Source organism: Pagrus major, chromosome 21 (assembly GCF_040436345.1).
Source record: "Pagrus major chromosome 21, Pma_NU_1.0".
Taxonomy (NCBI): Eukaryota; Metazoa; Chordata; class Actinopteri; order Spariformes; family Sparidae; genus Pagrus; species Pagrus major.
The window spans coordinates 27,457,644-27,481,355 of NC_133235.1; the positions used below are offsets into that span (position 1 = coordinate 27,457,644).

The 23,712-nt window shown below is 40.8% G+C and overlaps 1 protein-coding gene across 1 annotated transcript; it reads right to left on the reverse strand.

Annotated features, from left to right (window-relative positions):
• Positions 1-2,097: 2,097 nt before the first annotated feature.
• On the reverse strand, positions 2,098-22,139 carry LOC141017140 (solute carrier family 25 member 36-A). Its single transcript, XM_073491759.1, has 7 exons — positions 21,694-22,139; positions 19,169-19,333; positions 16,122-16,199; positions 12,201-12,301; positions 7,305-7,371; positions 6,903-7,192; positions 2,098-6,035 (listed from the first exon to the last, which is right to left on the reverse strand). Exons 1-7 carry the CDS (start codon positions 21,732-21,734, stop codon positions 5,842-5,844), a joined length of 936 nt encoding a protein of 311 aa, XP_073347860.1. The 5' UTR covers positions 21,735-22,139; the 3' UTR covers positions 2,098-5,841.
• Between the last annotated feature and the right edge of the window lie 1,573 nt (positions 22,140-23,712).

Consider the following 23,712-nt stretch of genomic DNA (forward strand, 5'->3'; position numbering starts at 1 on the left):
TACTACTACCACCACTACTACTACCACTACTATCACTACTACTACTACCACTACTACTACTACTACTACTACTACTACCACCACTACTACTACTATAACGACGACTACTACTACTACTACTACCACTACTGCTACTCCTACCACTATTACTACTACTACTACCACTACTACCACTACTACTACTCCCACTACTACTACTACTGCTAGTACTACCACCACGACTACTACTACTACTACTGCTAGTATTACCACCACGACTACTACTACTACTCCCACTACTACTACTACTACTACTGCTAGTACTACCACCACGACTACTACTACTACTACTGCTAGTATTACCACCACGACTACTACTACTACTCCCACTACTACTACTACTACTGCTAGTACTACCACCACGACTACTACTTCTACTACCACTGCCACTGCTACTACTACTACTGCTAGTACTACCACTCCCACTACTATTACAACTACTACTAATACTACCACCACTACTACTACTACTATAACTACTACTACTACCACTGCCACTGCTACTACTACTGCTAGTACTACCACTCCCACTACTACTACAACAACTACTACTACTATTACTACAACTACTACTACTAGTACTACTACTACCTAACGACAACAACACATTTTCACATAAGAAGAAAGCAGCAGACTTAAGACAAGAGGAACATTACTAGACTACAGTGGTCATAAAACCAGCTGATTAGGAGGCAAGCCAGCATCACTTCCTGTGTTTCTAAACTCATTTATTCAGTTGAATTTATTATTATTTTTTAGAAATGTCTCATTATATTTCTCATGTATTCATTGTATGTGTTTGTTTTTCAAGAATTTTAATGTATTTTCCTTCTATTTCCATATTCCCTGTGATGGTATGTTCATTGTTATGAATCGATCGATTTTTTCAGTCCTCCTGATCATATCTGGATTGGATTCCGACGGAACTTGAAGGCATCATTATCCCCACGCTTTGTGCACATCTCAGATTGTTTCCAATCTTTGACACTAAACAAATCAGCGACCTGTTACGTGCAAGTCAATTCAGCCACATAACCACAATAAGATCAATGGACTGATCTGCTGTGATATTTGTAATCCGGGCTATTTTGCTGAAGTAGAACAGAGCAGGGCTGATTGATTTGCATCGAGGATCAGTGTGCATGCTGTGTGCTGTTTGTGCTGAGCAACCATAACAGCTGCACAACAGAATCAATACAAACTAATGTCCGATGGCCATTTTTTTTTAATACAAGTCACAGCCAGCACACGTATGATGATGGATCATTCCAATTTCCATCCAGCCACATTCATTGACTAATTCTGCTGTTGGTGTTACACGTGCATTAGAGGGAACTAAATAGAAATCGATGCCTTTATTGGCCCCTAACGTGTGAGCATGAAATTATCATGATTGCAATTTAGACAGACGAAAATCAATGAATTCAGTAAATTGAACTTTTGCAGTGGTCGCTTTCATCAGGAGCTATTTGGCTCCTCCTGGTGGTGCTAGTAGGTAAATACAGCTTGTTGACTCTTTACTCTTTGTACTCTAATTTCCGAGAAATTGGAGTTGCACTATCATATTTTGCATCTCCCCTCACATGTGCTTACATGGCCTATATTTGTCTACTTTTTGTCTATGTGTACAGGTAAATGTGAATATTTTACTATGTCTAGTGAGCATCTTTGGCACAAACATTTCCATAGGAATGTCTTAAAGGTGCAACATGTAAGAGTTTTAGTTCAAACATTTAAAATAAACTAAAAAATAACAATTTAAGTATTGTATTATTACTGAAGTTAGCATGCTAACCAGCTAGCCTGGGCCTGTCTTGTCCTATGCTCCTATGCCAACAGTCCCCAGGTGCTCGAGCTCCCTGTCCAGTCCGCCAGATGCACAGCTAACTGAGCAAACCAGCTTACAGCAGCTACAATTAGCAGCAGTTAGCGGTTACTCTGTTGGTATTCTGCCCCCTTTAAATTCTTACATATTTCACCTTTAAGCTCCATCTAACAACAAACATGACTGTCGTATGCCTACAAAACAAAAAAAACAAATGAAGAGAGAAAGGCTGATTTTAGTTGCATGTGGATTTTTTTATTTACTTTTGTGTTTTAAAAAAACAAACAAACAAAAATACATCAATGATTGAGCTGGCAAAAACCAATGTTCCAGGTTTCATTCAACCCTGCATGAGGCTGCATCCTGTCCAAGCAGGTAAAAGATTTTGAACTGCATACAAACACTGAAATGAGAGGTAAAAAACAAAGTGAAATGTTCTTGTCCAGTCGTCTGTTAACGTCACATTTTGGTAATTTGAGCTCAAGTATTACTGCAGTTGAGCCAAAGACAACAGCTCATAGTGTTTGACGGGAAACGTTTAAAATGAGTCAGCAAACTTTTTTCAAGCACCGACAGCAACTATGGGCTGGCAACATGTCAATGGAGACTGAAAATCAATAATAATTACAAGGTACAACACAGGCCTCGGATTGCCTTTGAAATGATACTGTGACAAGGGGGGAAATGAGAGCGTTCAAGAGCACCATGCATGAACACACAAGATTTTGAACGTGGAAATTGAGCAGACTTTATCAGTTTCATATGGAGAGGTGTCCACTGAGACCACAGCAGCTAAATCAGGGAGGTTTTTTCTGTTCACCAGATGTTTAAAAGGATGTTTTAACATTAAAGAACAGGAAAGTATGCAGGGGATTATTTGATAAGTGCTAGGATACAATTTGACATATTCTTAGGTCTTCTTATGTCTTTGGATACAAATATTAGTGACTAAAATTCCCAATAATTCTTTACATATACCGTGTTAGCTTTTTGAATGGATGGTTTACAGGGGTACATTTACTTAACAACTCTCTGCAGATTAACAGTAACAGATTAGTTTATCAAATTCGGTTTTGAACAGCCCCGGTTCCAGTTCTTGAACTCTCACATTAAAACACAACCGTTTTTATAGTCAGAACATGTTTTGCAAGGAGAAGCAAACATAATCTGAGAGTGAGGAACAATGTAAACACTAACAATAATGGAAACATCCAAACTTCACAAAACTGAACACTTTTTAGGAACTCCCGGTAAAAAGACTAACCAGCGCTGCAGCACAAATGCTTACATGAGAGTGTTTGTCTGCAGCGCTCGTCTGCTTTCATGTAAGAACAAATGTTGCGTGACAGCGACATACAAATACAAAAAAAAACCCAAAAAACAAACACACAACTTATACTGTCAGAAAAATCAGCCAAGCAATATCAATATTCATGTCAACAGTCAATGTCGAAACAATGTTAAATTGCACAGAAATGGATGCAATAATTTGCAAATGCAAAATACAGCATGATCATACATGGGCCTCAGAGAAATACGACAAATGATATGCATATACAGTATCTATATTATGTACACACATCTGGACATCATTCACAACTACTGAGAACTCTAAACTGTACAATATATCTGCTTTAAGAACAGTTGCGCAAAATACCATTTTGATATACAGTAATACTTTTTTTCTTTTACAATGTACAAGTTCAAACTGTCCACACAATAAAATGCAAAGCACAAGCCATAAAAGGCCACAAAAGTGCATGTTATCAGGTCAGTTGGAAGCCACTAGAAGGACGACCGGCGTGAGAGGGCGAATGAAAGCTGCCAGTATCGTACAGGAGCTTTAACACACTCCCACCCGCAGCGTCTTGCAAGATTAATAGTTCATGGAGGGAAATCTGGAGTAGATATTAATTATACATGCAGGCACACATGACTGCAGATGCACAGACAAACACTCACTCACTCACGCACACATTCTTGAACATGGTTAGATCAGTGACCAACATGTTCGTCACACAGATACACACAGACACACACAGACACACACACGTTACGGGGTGATGATGAAACTCCATCAACATTCTCCCACTCCAACATTTCCCCACACCGTCACATTATATTCAAGTAGTGGCACTCCAATGGTAGATACTGAGTCTCGGTACCTTTCGGACAATCACACACTTCACATCTTAAAAAGGACACGTTGCTGTTGCGTTTTTCACACACGGTTTAAGTCCTGAGCAGTGACCGGGTGCAGGCAGAAGCTGGCCTTGTATACTGATCTTGCTTCAGTTTTTACAGGGAGAAACTGTCGACACTGAAGGCCAACTGCAGCCGAAGCATGTCACCGCCAGGCACTGAGCTGTAGAGCAATAAAACAACCCACAATCCACTCTTTATGAACACAAGCTACTTTACTGCAGTGTGCGTTTGAGTGACAGGCCTTCACAAGCTCATCATTATGTCTTTGGCCACTTAGCTCACTGCTGTGTATGAACTTCAGGCCATTGGGGGGGGGGGGGGGGGGGGACTGCAGTGTTCAGAGGGGAATGCTTCAAGCCACGCTTTTATGTAGTGCAAAGATACAGGTGACTGATGTCTTAGTTTTAAATGCTAGCTTCCTTCTTACATTCTGCTTTAAAGGTCCCACACTATAGAAAGTAAAAAAAAGAAATGTCTTTTTGGATTATATATTTATTTGAAGGTGTCAAAACACTGGACACAGCTTGTATTTAGAAACTGTGCCTTTAAACCAGCCGTCAAGACTTCTGTAAGGCTGTGATGTCACAGTTATCCATCACTGCCCTCAGCTTTGACCGCTACACGGCTGTGGTTGCACAAACACCGGCACAGCTGATGTGGAGACACGGTAGACAATGTCTGCTCAGGCCTGTGAGAGCTGACCAATCGGAGCAGACTGGGCTTTTCGGGAAGTGGGTTTTAAAGAGACAGCAAGTGAAACAGAGCGTTCAGACAGAGGGTGAATAGAGGCACTGCAGCACTGGACAGTATGAGAGAAATAATGTGCTTTTTGACTGTTAAAGCCCACAAATCTTTTTTTAGTAGACCCCCTACATAAGAATTTGAACCTGAAAATGAGCATAATATGGGACCTTTAAACAAACATTCCTTAACTGCCAATCATCTTATGATACAGCAGTCTCACAGCACTAAAGCAAGTGCAGACAAACAGAGCAAGTAGATGTTTGGATTATTAAAACTGACCTACATTTAGTTATCATCTTTTCTGTCAAAATCAGTTGCCTCCAAGCATTCCCCTTCCACAAAATCATTATCTGAGAGTGAACCAGGTTGCTTTTCACTCGGCACTCAAAGAGAAGGACCAAACCCTTTCTGTTAAGGCCACTGAATTGTGCTTAAAATCTTTTTTTCCTTCAGAGATACCATCTGTTTAACAGTTGCCAAACTCGTTCTGTGGCTTTCCTGTCAGTTTCTCGTCTTCTTCTGTGAACTGTAGTGCCCTCTATCTGATCCAGAGGTCTGATAAAGGGAACTGGAGGTGATGATGCTTAATTTGGTGACAAAGGGCTTTTCTCTTTTCAAACTTTTTGATCTTTTGTTGATTTGTCCTCTTCTGGTACACAAGAGGTGGCACAGTGGAGCAGAGGTCAGCACTGTCGCCCGACTGCGAGAAGGCCAAGGCCTTACAGTGCGGACTTCACGTGTTGGTGTCTGCATGAGTTTCCTCTGGGTGTTCCCTTTGGCTTCCAAAGACATGCAGCTTAACTGGTGTAAAATTGCCTGTCCGGTGCCCAATGTCAGCTGTGATCAGCTCCAGTCCCCCTGCAAAGGATATAAGATGATGGGTGGATGGATGGATGGTCCACTAGAATCGGTTCTTCTTTCCTTTGGTCTTCATTTTGCCATTTTGTCCACACTTCTCCTCGGCCCTCCTTCTCAGTCATTTGCTAACTGTCTGCCTCTTCACACAGGAAGGAGGCGTACACGGTGGGCTAACGGCCGAGCAAGTAGACCACCACTTCATATGTACACATCATGATGGCGGTGTTGGGAATCTGTCTGACAAGGTGGGTGGTGAGGCCGCGGTACAGCGCCCGGTATCCTTCCTCCCTGGGTACTGTGAGGAGAGTTTGGAAGAAGGAGCGATACCTGCTGCCTTCCTCTCGTAGCCGTGTCCGGATCACCTCTGCAATTTGAGAGTAGAGGAAGAAAACTGTGTTACATTCACTATTAGCTATCCTTGCCTATGAGTGTTGTATAGTCCCTCTAGAGCTACGTTCCCATAATTGACACTCACATTAACATTAAAAGTGGTTTATTTATCCCTCTCTTGGTCTACGAGCTGTCCATCAGCCTGCTCCAACCTTTACCTACTGTGAATCATCTACTCGATACACCGGTTTTGTCCCAGAATGACTTTAGACAATCCTAACAGTTTCAGAACTCTTGTATTCAGCTTTGAGCTGTACGTAGGTGGAGACTGATCGTTATATTTATACTGTAAGTGGATCATGATATTTTCCAATACAAGTGAGTCACTCACAATGCAGCATGTTTCCTCTCTGTGAAAAGTACAAATTCAAGTTTGTACCTTTGTGTTTGTCTTAAAATTAAACAAACAAGATACAAGTTAACTGAAAAGCGTTACAGGTGCAGATTGGATGTAAGATAATCGCCACCTGGCTCTCGATGCACAGACATTTATATTGATTTTCTCCTCTACCTCTTCTCAACAAAATGAATACACTTATTTCTGAGACTTCAACAATCCCCAACAAATGAACCATTTACTTCTGTTTGAGAAAAAGATTTGTTGAAGGCCTTTTCCACACATACACAGATGTTTTGCAAAGCAAACATTTTCATCTGCCTTTGGCCTCTTTTTCACCTGCAAACATCATCTTAGGTCACTAGAATGTAGATTTTTAAAATTTCAAAGTGCAGATTTGTTTGGTGAGTCTCACAGATAATAAAAACATGTTGTGATATCATTAGCTGTTCATGTCATGGCTCATGTTTTTAAAAGAATATGCCGAGTGAAACAGAAGCTTACCATGAGGATAAGCGATAGATGTGGCACAGGTCTTGGAGGTGGCTGCTGCGAGCATCATGCCCACGAAGTCTGAGGCATCTTTGACAGACTCCTCCTCTTCGTCCATACTGGCGTGGGCCTTGGACTCCCGCAGTTTACGTTTGATGCTCTCATAGATGACAAAATGGATAACAGTCTCAGAGATGCCAGCGTACGAGGCTGACATGCCCCTGTAGAAACCTCGCAGGCCGTCCATCTGGTACACTCGCCGCACGCACTCGAATGCGTTCATTCGCCGCTCGCCCCGGTTTCTGTAATCATAGAGAGTCTTTTTTAATTTAAGTCCAAAAACACTATAATTTCATTGTCATTCATTCATACAACCCAGTCCACTTGTAGACTTTAAGGTTTGAGGCTGCTCACCTTGTTTCCAGCTGCAGACGGGTCTTGATCAGCCAGATGGGATTGGTGGCTGTGATGGCGGTGAACCCTGGGAGATTCAGAAGAGGTCAGAGGTTCAGACAGATGCAGAGACATTTGGAAGAACACAATCTAATCATCTACATTAAACATTAAATCTATACTGTACAAGGACAGTGAGAAAGCACTTCACTAAACAGGATCAGAGAATTATTGTTTAGATTATTTGGGACCATGTCTGTATTCTTTCTGAAAAATCATTAATTCAGTTCCAGATAGATGCTTTTCCATATTCACTTATTGATCCTCTTCATGTGAAATGCTACACAGGTGTATGTAAACAACAGCTCTCTTCCTGAAGTAAATATCGAACTAACAACAGTGCATGAAGGCAGCAGCTGTGAGTGATTTCTTTTCATATTAAAAGAATATCTAACTGCAAACACTGGGAAATGAGAACAGGCAACATATTCATTTTAGTCCGTTAAGTGTGGCAGATTATCATTATCCTGCCGTCTGATTCATTTGTTTCAAATGCTAATGAGAGCTCTTGTGTTTCTTATAAAAATCATTTGCAATTAAAACACTAATCTTTAAGAGCTTACAGGGGCGGGGTGTGGGTTTTTTTTATCATTACACTCTCAATGTGCTTTGTAATACACATATGAGTGCTGGCCTTATTACAAGCAAATCTGTCATTACACAACAGTCACAACACAGGTTTAATTCTCAGTTTTCACATTGTTCTAAATGTTCTCCTGTAGTTACTTCAGCAATATGATTGTGCTCCCTCTATTTGTCAATTAACATTAACATCTTAATGTTTATTCAATGACATTTAACAAACCAGTGGTTAGCAGACTGTAGGTCTGATACTGGTTCTACAACAGCACAGAGAAACTAAATGTTATATGGAGGAGATTCTTCAACTATTCAGCAGGAGTAAAGTGGAAAGTCTTTACTTGAGCGGTCTTCACTTCCTAATAGTGGTGAGGAAACTTTTTTTAAATATATATTTAGCCGCATTCACAGCCAATATCAATGTTAGCTTAGTCTGAAACTGGGTCCAGTTAATAATGGGGTCCCTGAAAGTGCATTAAAAATGCAATTGTGTGCAGAAAATACATATCAAGCAGATGTGAGTGTTTGCATGCACTTATTTTTGATTATTTACAGATGTGTGTTTGTTAAGTAGGAACACTCAGGGAATATACTGTGATATAAAGTTTGATATGTAGGGTGTAAAGCTAATTAATGATCATGTTGTATCATTAGGAAACGCCACAAAGTGTCTCTAAAAGTTTCTGATACAAGTGATGTGACATAGAGGAATAAAAGATGGCCGTTTGCAGAAAACAGCTAAGACGAGCGTGAGTCTATAAAGAGACACATCTACTGCTTCAATGCAACACAGCCCTACGTTATGGCAACTGCATGAAGAAGAGAGGATGACACAGGTCTGTTGAAGAGAAGAAGAAAAAGAGGAAGAAGAAAAAAGAGGGAAGTAGAAGGAAGTAGCGTCTATGGCGTGTACTCACGAGGGAGGGGCAAAGCTCCTCCAGCTCCTCCCCGCTGCAGCTAGTAGCCTGCAGATATGGGGGGCTCAGATGGCGGGGGTGTCCCACCCAATCACGCAGGGGTGAAAGCTTTACAGTAAAGCCCTAAAATAGACACAGGCTTTTCTGTACCACAGTCACACACAAGCAGCAGTCACATCCACCCCAACCCCACCAGTCAACCACCCACCCCAACCCATTGGTACTGTACAGGTAGTGGAGAAGAGATGGGAGGGGGAGGACTGGCCTCCCCCCCATCTTTCCCCAAAGTCTAATCCCAACTCTAAGCCCCATCAACTTTAACTTATATGGTTTTTACATTTCTTTTACTTCCACTTTATTACGATTTATGTCTCTCTTTACTCCTTTATTAACTGGAATAAAGAAAATGTTGACTGAATAGAAACCAACCCAATCCAAAACTCCAGCTCCATCTCACCAGAGTGAGGTACAGTACAAATACAAAGGCAGAAATTAAAATTAAGGAAGTATCCTTCAGAATCATTTTGCCATTATCAGTTTATAATCTACATATTAGAGAAAGAACAAAATCAAATTCAATTAATTTAAAAAAGAGGCAGGAAATGCTAACCTTGTCGTTGTGTATAACAGATTGTAAGCGGTGGACAATGGTGATGAAAGGACTGGAGGAGGCCATTTTATAAATAAGTGCTGGCCTTATGGATGAAGAGAATGATCAAAGTGAAGTGAATCAATGAAGTGGAACAATGGATAACTGTCAGCCCCAAATACAAACTGGGATGAATGTAAAAATAACAGTAAAACGTCCTCGCACTTGTGTCTCCTGAGAGGCGGCATGTTTCTAGAAAAACGGATCAAATCACTCCCGAAGGAGCTAACAGACAAGTCCTCTTCAATGTCACACAAAAGGACACTAGAAATGGAAACCTCAGTGGAAAAATACCTGTTCTCCACTTATCCCTTACATGTGTAAGTCTCAATATTTATCGTTAAAGTAAAAGCTTAATGTTTATAATTGCAACCAATAATGTAGTATATAAAAATATAGACATGACATGAAGTAACTGAGATCATTTCAGTGCATCGATGTGATCTCTGACAATAAAGTCTATTGTAAAAGGGTAAAATATTCTGCCTCCATTACATATCTTTGTCACCAGCGCTTAATAACATACGAGGGATCATGCAAAAATTGAGTCTCAGTCGTGCTCTACCACCTATAGAAGCTATAGCAGTCCTTGAACTAGTCCTTGAACTTGTCCATGAGGTAAACCTCTGAAGAACTGCATCTGTAAATAGGCATGCTGCTGCACGTTATGCATAATGTTCCCTCTATAGACACATGATCCCTGCGCAATTTCTCCAGAGGAATTTGACCTACATTCAGAGAAGGCGAGCATGCTTTAGATTAAATCCTGAAAGGGAAAATAAGTCGAAGGGAAGTGGTGAGACCCGCCTCCCTTACCCAAATGTAAGGAAGCCCATAATTCAGAGCAGGGAGGCCATGAGAGACAGTGACTCCACAAAGCTACTTCACAAAACTGGAAGCAATTATCAAGGCACAGCGGTGAATGTTAAGATGTTCACCCACTCAGGCTATTTTTGTCAGTACTGACAGGCTTGAATATGCAATATTTGCATGTTAAAGACATAAACAAGAAGTGTAAGTATCACATTTGTACTGTATAGTACAGCTACAGAAATGTGGTTGGTAATCATTGAAGGTACGATAAACAAATGCAGCTGCCATGCTGATGAGGAAATGTGCACAACATAATGGAAAAACTCACTATATGTTGTGCTTAAGTTTGCATGTCCGTGACTTCGCTGCATCTAGTTCACATTCAAGTACTTATTTGGGAGGAAGTCATGTCAAAATACTGGCCGATACAGGCTGTCCTTGGACAGAAATGACTGATGGTGGATGACGACAAAAGACAAAATGGAGCACATCCACTACAACTTTCTGTAGAAGTGACAAGGTTAGCATTTCTTTTGTTCTGACAACATAAAATCTACAAAAGTATGTGTCATCACTTTACCTTTACTAACAGGCTAAGGGAAGGAGGTGTGTGTCAAGACTAAGCAATAAACAAACCTAAAACTACAATCCAGCAGCAAACACATTGCCATAAGCAATGGTAATATCATTACAAAATGAATAACCATTATGAACTTTCTAATATTCATAAAAATCACCATGGTTTTCATCATACCAGTGTAAAGAAATGGGGTGCTACCTGACGCGTCCGCCTGAGTGCCAGGGGCCCCGGTTGACCTTTCGGGGCCGTGCTCTCTCCTCTATACACACAGAGCAAAGAAGGGGGCCCAGACCACACTGTTTAAGTAACAACTGGGATGTTAAACCATTTACAGAGTCCTCCGGAGAGGCCTCAAAATGAATGAATAAAAGGAGCAAAAAAGGAGGGGAGGAAATAAAAATAATGGAGGACAAAGGGGGACAAAAGGGGCTAGGAGAGCAGGAAAGCACAACCTAAACTTTGAGGACCATGTGGTTTTCTTCTTCAGTCATGGTATAAATGCCAGCAGTGGCACATTACAGCCAGAAATTGCCAGTGTGCTGTCTCTCATTTGGTTTTAGTGTATTAAAGTCTGAGACCGATACTGGTAGAACAATGATACTGGATTATCTGGGTAGAGAAGCTGGTAAGTGGAAGCAGTAAAGATACGCTTTGTGACTGTGTCACTGGCATGGTTTCACTGTGCATTTTCCCTTAATGCTCGATGGGAGATTAACTCTTTACTTTGAAATCATTTCATTGTGTTGGACTGTAAAGACTTTACAACATTAATAAATGTATCTTGCATGGCTTGGTGACACAGTAATCAAAGCACGAGGCTGTTTTCACCACAATCAAGGTTTAGGTCAGTTTGATCCTGAGAGTCTCAAATTGTGCTTTCTGATAAACCCCCTATCGTTTATTTATATTTCATATTTCTACACATGAAACATCTACATAACGACTACTTATAACATGTGTTATTAGTTAGCCTTAGCATGCTTTAGGAATTCACAAGCTTTTAAAATTTGAGAAAATCCCACCATCCCACACATGTATATGGTTAGGGGAGGGGTATATAAAGGGGAAGAGAATGACGTGAAACTCTGATATTTTTAAATTGTGACAAAATAAATGATGAAAGGATAAAGAAAAATGAAATCTGTCTGATGAAGACAAACTGAATAATGTCTTTATATTCATATATATATATATATAAAACCCATCAGTGATTAACACTGCTCAGGCAGACTGACAGAGAGACAGACAGACAGATATAACACTCAGCGACACGCAGTGACAAACAGACAGCAGGGAGGGGGAGAAGGAGCCATCATTACCTGCCATCCCAGCCGACACCATGTGCACCTGGGTAGAGTCTGGCTCCAGCACCCCATTCAGCTTCTCCTTGGCTGTTGAATAGGCCGCGAAGTAGATCGCCCTGTGGCAAACAAGACAGAGATCAAGATTAACTACACCTCTTTCACACATAGCTCCAGATTAATTACTCAGATAACCTTTCAGGCACCAAAAGTGCTTTTCACTATTCATACATGCAGCTACATTCAGGAACATGTCGTGGCAATGTCGGAATAAATGGGGCAAAGTAGAGTGCAGCAGATTGTGGAGGCCAATTTCCATCTAAATCAACAGAAGAAGACGGGGAAAGGCCGGATACATGTGTACACAGCAGAAGACATCTCTTACTTTTACAGGAACATGGCAGACGAGGAGCTGAATGTTCTTAACTAACACTTTAAAAGCATAGTTAACTGTAAATAAGTATGTAGTTGTCTGCCAATAAATGCAAAATAAAGTAAGTACTAATCTTAGTAATGCAACAAAAGATAGTTTAAAAAAGCAATAATAGGTAAGTTTGTTTAACTCAATACATTTGTAATGCTATTATAAACATAGGAAACTCATCAGGCATTCTTAAGCAGTCTGTTAACAAGTTTCTTATAAGTGCTAATAAATGTTTACTAATCTAACAATAAATGTGCTTATTACGCTATCATTAACACTTCTATACTGATTAATGTAAATAAGAATCTTATCAGGACTTATGAGGGCTTTATTACTTATTAAACAAAAAAGGGTAAAGGTTGATTTATTGTGATTTTACAACACCAAGGTAGTAAATCACTAACGCATATTACAAGGACCTCAATATAAAGTGTAACCCATTGTTCTAATGTTCAACAAATTTGCAAGACAAGGCAAAGCAACCATGAACAAGTCACGGATTCCAATATCTCATCAGCAGGGTCTCGTGATTGATTAACTAATTCAATGTGACAACTTCTTTCGTCAGACGGACGTAACCCTTTATGTGCTTTTCCCTGCAATGTTATTGCTTGCATGCTCCCTCAAAAGTCTTGAGATTGGAACAGATTTCCCTGTGTGCCGATCTCTGCTGCCATTTACACATGACCCCATGCAGGAAGTGTTCCCCGACCATTTCAGGGATAGACAGCAAAACATTGGGAGAAAACATTGCTCTTCTTGATTTTCTTAACACATGCACAGTGATCAAAATAAAACATTTAAAATGAAAAATGAATGAAGAGCATTCAGGAATTCAGTTGCGATATAAAAGATTACTAAGTGGAACCACAAGTTGAGTAAAGAAAGAAAAAACTACCTGCATAATCTATATAAAGAATAGCATTAAGTTATCTGCATTAAATATAAAATAATATTATTTTAATTGCCTGAAATGAGATACTGCCTAAATTTTACATGAGGCCATGCAGGGATAAACCAAGCTAATATGTAGTCTAAAAGCAAGCCACTGAAAGAAGTTTATCTGTGTCTGTGTGTGTCTGTCTGCATGCATGGGCATCTCAATCTCATGGCACGCTTTAGTAGCAGATTTATCTCCCATGATTCTCCTCACTAAATAAAATCACAGGATTTAATCAACATTTCTGCTGAGTGGAATTAAACCCGCTGACCTCCGCTCCCTGTCCTCGTTCTGAATTGAGATCACGCATGCACAACATAATCATGCTGCACTGCAGATGAGAGATGAATTATGAGAGTGAGCCTGAATGTGCATGTGCATCTCTTATACGTAATGAGTGCTGCTGCCGGTGCAAGCTGTTCTGCATGTACATGTGTTGTGTGTGTTGCTAATGAACGCCAGCAGCATGCCCAGTGGACCGCGATCTCATTAGCATCAGAATTTTTTTTTTTAGCTTTCCAGCGCCAGAGTGCTGTTTCCTAATTATAATAGGAGAGAATAACTCTGTAGCCCAGCAACCCAGACCTCCGCCGACAGATAAATAAAGTAATAAATCAGTTATTTCATTAATTATATTACGTTGTAAAGTTTACCTAGACTGTGATTAAATGGAGTGGAAATATTTCATCTCATGTTGCTATAAATCTTCAAAACTGGAATCTTCCGCTGTATCTATCATAAACTACGCAGACACTGAAGGCGGCATGTTGATCAATAACCCAGAGTAATTTGGCCATTTTTTAGAGTATCTTAGTCGAAGAATCACTGCTGGCAGCTGAAGACCAAAGTGATGAATTTGACTGCTCTGAATAATGAATGGAGATTATCAAGTGTTGCTCATGACTACCAATATGAAAAACTTCAATGAAGTCTCTGCATACACTGACATTAGATTTAGCTTTTCTCCATCTAATCCTCAAGTGACAGCAAATTTATTTGTCCAAGTGTGAATGATCACAGAGGGTGCAATTTTTTAATAAAAGGTCCCCTTGGTTCAGGTGTAAGAAAGCATGTTTGTTTGGTACAAACCCCAACAATCATCATGATTTTAACAGTTTATTTAGGGAAAATAAAAATATATGTAAAGAAAATCTGGAAAGCAAGATTTGTTGGCCAGGGCATCTCTGAAGCACTACAGTACTTCATTATATTGCCACACATTTTACCTTCATCCAAAAAATTGCAGCTTCTTGCTATTTGGATATTGCACTTGGTTGTAAAGCGATTTTGATTATATTTCGATTAATTGTGCAGTAAAAAACATATGTGGTATCTGGAGGCATGCAAAAATAAATCATGTCTTAAGTATTGATATTTTAGTATTATTTTTATTATTAGGATGATACTGCCTGGAAAGATTTGAGTAAATTTAGTACTACATAAAAACAAGTTCAATGGGGAATATTAAGGACACGTGGTTCATAAAACTACACATTGCAGATTGCAGGAGGCCAATGAGTTCATCAGGCTTACTACTTATGTAACAATATCTTCCTATAGCACAGTGTGCTATAGCTGCCATGACCAGGAAACAAGCGGACATTTCCACAGCTGGACAACTAGCCCATGGGAAAGACACACTCACACACACACCCGAGGGCATTTTTTACCCCTCTGACAGTCCGAGTCTGACAGGGTGAGACAGCATAGACAGTGAAGGACCGAGTGGACAGAACAATTCTGCATTTGTATATGGAATGACAAACATGGAGAGAGAGAAGAGGATAAGAATATGGAAGGGATGACTCAGATAGAGAGATAGAAACCACAACGAACCAACGGGAAGAGGATGACAATGGCCATGTGATGCAGCAGTAGCTAGGGAGAACTAGACAGGTCAGGGTGGGGGATTGGACACAAACACAACTGTCTGACTATAGGAACTCCATTGTGATAATACACAACAACAACAGTCACATGACGAGGGTGTCACAGCTGGCCAGTGCCAGCTGTTGTGCCGTTTCATTCAGACTGTGATTGACTGGGTTCAGGCTGTTATGCAACCATTACCAGCCGAGCTAAGAAAGAGAGAACCTGCTCGTTTCCTGTGGGATATGAAGCAGATTTCCATCGCATTTCAGTGAGTTTAGCTCCCTTCTTTCCGTATTTGTGGCCTGCTATTATTGCTGCAGACATAAGCGCCTAATGAGATGAAAGCTTGATAATAAAAGCTAAGACGATCAAGCAAAGTAAATACATTCCTCAACAAAATGTGTGCCCAGGTTTGATGTAACACATGAAGTAAATGACGCAGAAATACCTTTATTCTCTGATAAGAGGTCGTGCTGGTCCTGATAACAGTCGTTCATTCTTTAAGTTTCTTATAAACATTAAAGATTGTGGTGGCCTACTCGACTGCCGATTATCAGATAGGTAAGTACAGGTTGTTGTCTTTTTTCTCTTTTGACTTCATTCTGTACATTTTTGTGATATTACTTAAGAAATCCTAAAAGTTAAGGTAGGCAGGAGAAGACATACAGCACACCCACAATACTACAGACAATACTGTACATACCTGGAAGGTGCCACACCCACAAGGTTGGGTCCCAGTCCTCTGAAGAGGGAACGAGGTCCCTCTTTCTCGAGAATTAACCTGCGGAGAGATAGATTGAGATTTGTGTTCTCTTGGATATTCCATCAGCAAACAAAGCAAGCAAACAGTTAACATCCATATAATGTGCTTTTTATTGATCGACCATTGGATTGGCTACTTATACAAGCCAACTGTTCTAATTTAAAGTAGATTTCCCAGTCTCAGGACTAACAGGTGAGCCTTGGACCTAGTGCAGTGCCAAAGTGGTCTATAGTTAAAAGACATGAAAGACACCAAGGAAGTTTGCCAGACAAGATGAGAAGATTAATACTCCTCATGTCTGTACACTGAATATGAAGCTAGCACCAGTAGCGGATTAGCTTATGTCAGCACAATGACCAGAAAGCAAGCCTGTTTCTGTACAAAGGCTGTTGCAAGCCTCATGTTTACTGTACAAACACAAGATCGAGATCAATCTTCTCATCTAACTCTCAGCAAGAAAGCAAATAACTATCTCCCAATATTTCAAACTATTCTTTTAATACTTGGCTATTGCAATCCATTATGCGACTTACACACACAAAAGGTTCTTTATCTCATCACTGATTTCAAAAAAACTCTTACATATGCTGTATGATGACAGAAAAATAGAGCTAATACTTAAACATTGATATTTAAGGGGCACCACAGGGAACAGAAAGAGGTCAAACTGGAGAGATAGCATTTCATTTGCCAAAACATCTCTGTTCATAGCTAAATTTAAATCAAATGTGGGTGCCCTAAGCATGTGGCCCAGTAAATAATACTTTATGGACAATTTGCCAGGACTTGACACTAAGTACAGCCTGACATTATGCACAGGATCACTATCAACACACTGGCTGACCCAGAAATAATGACAGGTGTGTCCTTGTCCTTGTGGTGTTTGCGGTTGTGCTATCATGATGGCAGCTCACGTGTTCACCTTTGGTTGTCACCCGAGTTCAGAGATTGTTCATCTGTCCCCTAACCCACTAACCTCCTTCAACTTAAACGCACGTTTTCACATAAACTGTGATGCAGTACATCAAAAATTACATCCAAAGAAAAGTCATCCTGGGAAAAAAGTAAAGAGACACAAAAGATGATAAAAAGGTCCTTTGGGCCAGATTATAAACTGGTCTTTTGGGGGAGATGACAGATTTATGACAGACTCGGTAGCTTGATTTGAGCTGTCCCACACAATTAAAAAAAAAAGACACAGTCCGGATGTTTCTTGAAGCAGCTGTAATTTTTTTCAGCTTGTGGGTTTGTGTACTGTGCAATCTCCTCAAGAGCACAGACTATTTGCCCAAACCACAAAACACACAGAGCTTGGAGCGACAGTGTAAATCATACTCTGCTCTAAACTGGAACAATGCCTGCACCTCGCTGCATGTTGACCTACTTTGACTCGTGTGAAATCGTTTCCTTTCCTTCTCTTCCCTCTTCTTCCCCGCTCCTCTCTGCGTCATGTAATAGTGGTGTACATATTCTGCCAGTGGCTGTTTATCTCAAGGACAACCCAAGAAGTTGGTTTATGTTAGCACAGAACTGAAGTTGAGCATGAAACAATGCCTCGATTAAGTGTAATTGAAAGAAGGCCTTAGTACAGTGTTCGTAAGAAAAATTCTGAGAAAGCATTGTTAACAAAGCCTTGTTAATGCAGGCAACGTGACAAAGAAAACATTCCAACTATTGCAATAGCCACTGAGAATGAATCACTATTTTAGCCAAGCAAGTGTAAGAAAGTGGTTCACTACTTGGTGCAAGATCAGCATTTTGCCTACGTATCATGGCTAAGCTTAATTTAATTTTACAATTCTGTATTTTTTTCCTTAGATATGAAGTAAAACCAAAGAGGTTTGTCCCAAGACTTATTTGTAAGATCATCACTGCAAACCTTTAGCTGTGGAAAAACTACACTGCAGCTTTTTGCATTATGCAATATGTTTAATACTGTGTGATGTCCTTAATACCGTTAATCCCTCAGTGACCAACGTTAACTATGAGTATCCAACCACACTGGCTAAAAGAAGGTTGCAAATAAACACCTTACCAATGTTGGATTCCCCTTCACTCTCACTTCCCATCTTTCTGTAACTTTCCACAGTCCAATGAGAAGAGTAATGAAAGATCATGATGCATAAACAGGAACAATTTACAGTGCATTTCTTATATTGGATTTCCTGGTAGTTGTTTAGGGAAGGTACCAAAAACAGCCACAGAGCTTTAAGGTCAAAATGAGGCTTAAAATTCTGCATTTTGTTCCTGAACGCCAAAGACAGAAAATACTTGAGGCGGGACTTCCAATCTGTTGCATTGTTGCAACAAGTTGAAACATACTCCCCAGGACATGTCAACCATTTCCGCCAACAATTTCATGTTTGTAGCTGTATGTGACGGGTTGGACATTAGTTCAGCTTTTATCAGTTGTGTTGGACAATAGGATAAATACACATCGCAGTGACTCAGCAACGGGCTGAATCAACTGTCAGAGTCAGTTTTCTTATTGTGATGTTGCATTCAGACTCGTTGAGCTTTCAAAGTGTCACGTTGAGCGGAATAAATATCCTCTACAAGAGCATTTGCTCATAGGAAACAGTGTAAAAGGTTGAAGTGTAAAATAAGACTCATTGTAAACAGACTGTAGTGACACAGGACACACAAATGACCCGTTTCATTATTACTGCAGAGTCATTTTAGAGTATTACAGACTACAGTAGGTCTGAACAGCCAGATGGTCAAGTTCACCAACTGGCATGGACATTTGCTGTGACAACAAACACAGACTGTGTGTGGCTTTCACGGAAGAGTACAAAACTTCAGCAAACATCATTTGCATCTTTCAGACTTTCTCCCCGCTGTTCCTGTCTTTGCACATATATTGAGTGTGCAATGCAACTCAAGATTACTTCCGATTCAGACACATTTTAGGGTTAGGTTCCCACAGAGATCATCCCTGATCAAGTAAAGTTAGTGCAATTAACATTTAACGTCATTCTTCTTACTTGAGACAGTGCAGAGGCCCTGGTGGAGCCACACGTGCCACACTGGCCCCATTGACGGTGCTGAGCTGGACTTCAGAGATGTAAAGAGTGATGGCAGAGGACTGCAGTCTGGTCTTCACAACCTCCAGAGGACAAGTCAGAATAGCGCCCACTGTGCCACCACATCTAGAAGGAAGTAAGGAAGGAGGATGCAGATTAAGAAAGGAAAGGGGGAAAACATGGTGACACTTTCACACTGGTCAAAAAGAGATAGATAACATACATACCACTTCATATATCATATATAGCACTTCTTTTGCATTTTGGTTTTCTTGGTCCTTTATAATTTATTAAATTTGTCATGTTAAGCATCTTTAAAAGCTATCAATAAACACAATATACTGTTATTATTATCATTATTATTATACTGTATGTATGTATTTTTGTATTCACATCTATTCTTTGCCTGTTTACCATATTTTTTTCAAAACCATCCTCCAATACTGATCTCCCCCATCACTGGCAACATGATCTGTTATTCCTTTCAGCTCTAAATTTATCTAGGAGCAGGAACACTTCCACACAACATGACCTGGTATTGCGATATGCAAGATAGTGCCATGTGTAAGCTGCCAGCTAAGAGTGACCAACTTCTTTATCTAGTTCAGTAGAAATTGGTCCGTGGCTCAGCGTAAGTGTGACCACTTTGCTGACTTTTGCCATCTGAGAAGGCGAAAATGAGGTGTCATTAAAATTAGACTGCTGTTCAGCTAGCTCACTGAGCTCACACACACATACACACACTGTAAATAAAACCATGACTGCCTACAAATGAACCAAAGAAAACTCACATGATCATGTTTCGACATTGACCTCTATTCTGACCGAAGCCGTCTGCATGTAAACAAACTGAAGCCAATCTAATTGCAATAAAGTTTATCTTCATTATTGAAAACAGATAACAGATAAATATTACTGTATTATCTGTTTCACTGATATGATGTACTTTAATTTTATAAGCCAAAGGCTACCAGACGTCACCTCAAAACAATGTTCTGCCATCGTGCCACAGATGCACAGTCACTGATCCTCTCTGCTTTCAGCAAAGGCAGCTTTCCATAATAGGACAGAGCTTTACAATCAAAGCACCACAAAGCTGGAAAGTGCTTGCTGTCTATTGCAATGACAACCCATATGAATGCTCTGTAGGTCAGGTTATGGAAATACTAGTTATAGTGGTGAAGACTGACATCCTGGCGGTAGGCAGCGAATTCCTCTCCCTGCAGTCTCTTTTGAGTAGCACCAGCTATATTTACCTTTCAAAAGACCGACCCACATTCATGCTCACAGGCAGCGGTGACCCTTGGCCTACTTTCGGAGCTACGCTGTCTGCTGCATGTGTGCGTCTCAGTGGCTGTGGGAGGAAGCACCGTGCTGAGGCCTGCTGCTCAGGATTTTTAGGGAAGGCAAATCTGATTTTTTTTATATTCAAGATAATGAAATGTGTCTTGTGCTGTTCTCAGATTTGAACTGCCTGACAAAAGAGAGATAACAGAAGAGTCTTGCTGTGGCAAGATTGACACATTTGAATGTCAATGGCTTGGTGCAGAGATGAAAGTAGACACAGTGTGCCAATAAACTGCTACATTTTACAGTCTGTGTTTACATTTCCTTTGATGAACAAGTTGTTGGGCCTGTCTACGGGCTTGTGAATGAGAATCACCTATTATATGGGTCACCAGTTTGAGGAGTGGTCGTGGCCTCCCTTTAGTGGATTACAAAAGATCCTCAAAAACAGCAGGAAAACTTTAAATTTTAACAGGCTAAAATGACCTTGCACGTGCAGCAAAAATCATTACATGTGAGAATATTCTCAGATGGTTTGCAGGGTGATGCTCATCTACTGTATCTGGGACCTTGAAGGATAAGTTACAGGAGTCGTGGGCTCAATAATAGCGTATTAACGTCAATGCAGAAACTAAATATACATAATTAATTACACTGTTGACTCCACATAAAGAGACCTGTCAGTGACACTGACGTTTCGTTCATCTGACAAGTCTCTAAGCTCCCTAAAATGCTTCATCACTGGAGAAAATGATTGACTCTGCTGTTGCAGTTGGAGAAGATCATCAAGCAGCAACGAGCCCGGAAATACATTGAAATTGCCTTCAAAATAAAAGCGTTCTTGAATAGAAGAAGTTGATATTTACAGGCATAAAACGATTTTTAAAGAGCTACGCGCTACTGAAGTACTAGTGGTATCTACAAAGACACATCTAAGCATATAGTTGCTCTCTATCCTACAGTTTTTACAGTTTTTACCGCACATACGGATGTATTTTGAAGTGACGACAGGAAGTCTGTACCTGTACGTGACTGACGTGCACACAGCTGCCAGGGGTAACGCTGGTTGCACATGCACGCGCTGCGTAAAACACGGCCCTTGTTAGCTAGCTGGACGAACCAGACGACGGTTCGTGTGTCGGTGCGGTTCATAAGAAAGAAAAACACAGTATCTCGAATAAATCCGTTGTCTGACTCACCCTCCGGCGAACAAGTGGACCAGCGTGTCCCTTTGGCTCATTATTTACTGCGCTCTGCCCAGCAGCGCACCTCGGGGCTGCGGCAGAGGGTCAAACGCGGGCTCGGGTCCCGTCCCTTCCCGTCCCGTTTGCTTTCTTCCTCCGGGAGGATGCTCACGCAGACTGGGGCAAACGACGTCGATGATGAGCCGGGCGGTGGGGCGAGTCTCCGGTGATTCAGACTGCAGTGGGCCGCCGTTAAACCCCCCCCTCCCCTCCTCTCCCCTCTCTCTCGCCGTAGGTTGCTCAGGTCTCAGATTCGGTTCTTTATCTCCGGGCCGGGACCAGCAGAGAGGCTGCGAAACCCGACAGGCAAACTCCCGACAGAAGGATATCTCGGCTCTTAAATGAGCAGTTTTTATGGCACATCCAGCTGGTGCGTCTCCGTTTATCCCTCCGCTTTCATCGCTGCAGCGCGAGGGGAAGGGGGCCGAGCTCATAGTATTTACTGTACAATCATAGGCTGCGAAAACAGACGCCGCCATTGGTCGCCCTGCTGCGTGACGTCACGGCAGCTCCGCCCCCTGATCACGCACTGTTCACATGCACAGCGGTGAATGAATCAGAGCTGCAAACTGCAGAGGGCTTTATCTCATCGTGCACAGACACACGGCCATATTTAAATACTGTGTGTTTATGATTTCTCATTGAAAACAAGTCTGAGTTTAAAATTAAAAAAAAAAAAGAAAAACAACACGTTCATATTAGTGTTAAGTTTAATTCGAGGTGTGTACAGCCATCTTGCATGCCGATGGCATAGTAGGATTTTCATATGCCAGATGCTTGATTTACTGGATTAGAGATATTTAATCTTTAAAGGGTTTTTCAGTTGAACTTATTATATCACAGTATCTAATGATTTGTTGGTTGCTCTTTGTAATCAAGCTGATTGTTGAATCTAACGCAGGTGTTCAAATACAGACGCTTTGCGTTGGTGGTATTTGACGGACTGGGATTAAGGCCCTGTACACACGTACACGGGTATTTCTTAAAATTAAGCTTTTTCTATGCGTTTTGGCCTTCCGCACACACGTAAACGGCATTTCAGTTCAGGAAAACCGGGGTTTTTTGGCTTGTCTCCTTTGTTTGATGTCAGAGTGTGCGGCGTTATCTCCTAACAGCAATTTTCACATGTTATATCCTCCTTGCGATGAGGAATATCGCCGTATTTTGATTGGCGACAGTCCACATTTTCTTGGATTTTGTCCACTTTATATTCAAGTGTGACACTGAGGAGTAACTCGAGGCACCATTGTTGTTGTAATGACTTCAGGCTTCTGATTGGCCAATGTGGCCTTACGGTAGAGGTCACATCGCCACCTGTTGCTTTGGCGTGCGCTTGACATCGCTTGACAGCCTTCATTTGCGTTTTCATGTGTGTGGACGGGAATTTTTTTGAAACCAGAGGAGGAAAAAAAATGTGTTTCTAAAACTACCCGTGAACGTGTGGACTAGGCCTGAGACTCAACAGTCAAACTATATTTCTCCAGAAACACAGTAAAATAATAAGAAACAACAGGTAGAAGGCAAGATCTCTGCAGATACAGACACCGACACATGAGTGATGATTGAATTTTGATATCATTTTAAGGAAAATCCTGCATAGTATAACTTTAATTATAATTGCATGTACGTTGATAAGACTTTATCCGTACCACTAACACTAATGGATATGAACACACAGAAATTGGAGGATGTTCAGCTTCGCACCCTTAACATTCTTGAAAGTGTGTTAAGGGTGTGGTGTTTGTGTTTGGCTTCAGCAGTCAGTGCTTAACCTGGATTTGAGGCCAAATTCTTATGATGTACCTTTGATACTAAATCTATTTCAGACAAGTGTTGCCACGATGTGTTGACCACTTGGAGATTAAATAGGGTACTGTCTAGAAATGACCGCCGACGTCTGGACATTAATTTATCAGGCCTTAAACCAAGGCCGTTTTTTTTATTTAAAACATTTATAATGTTCCTTTTAAAAAG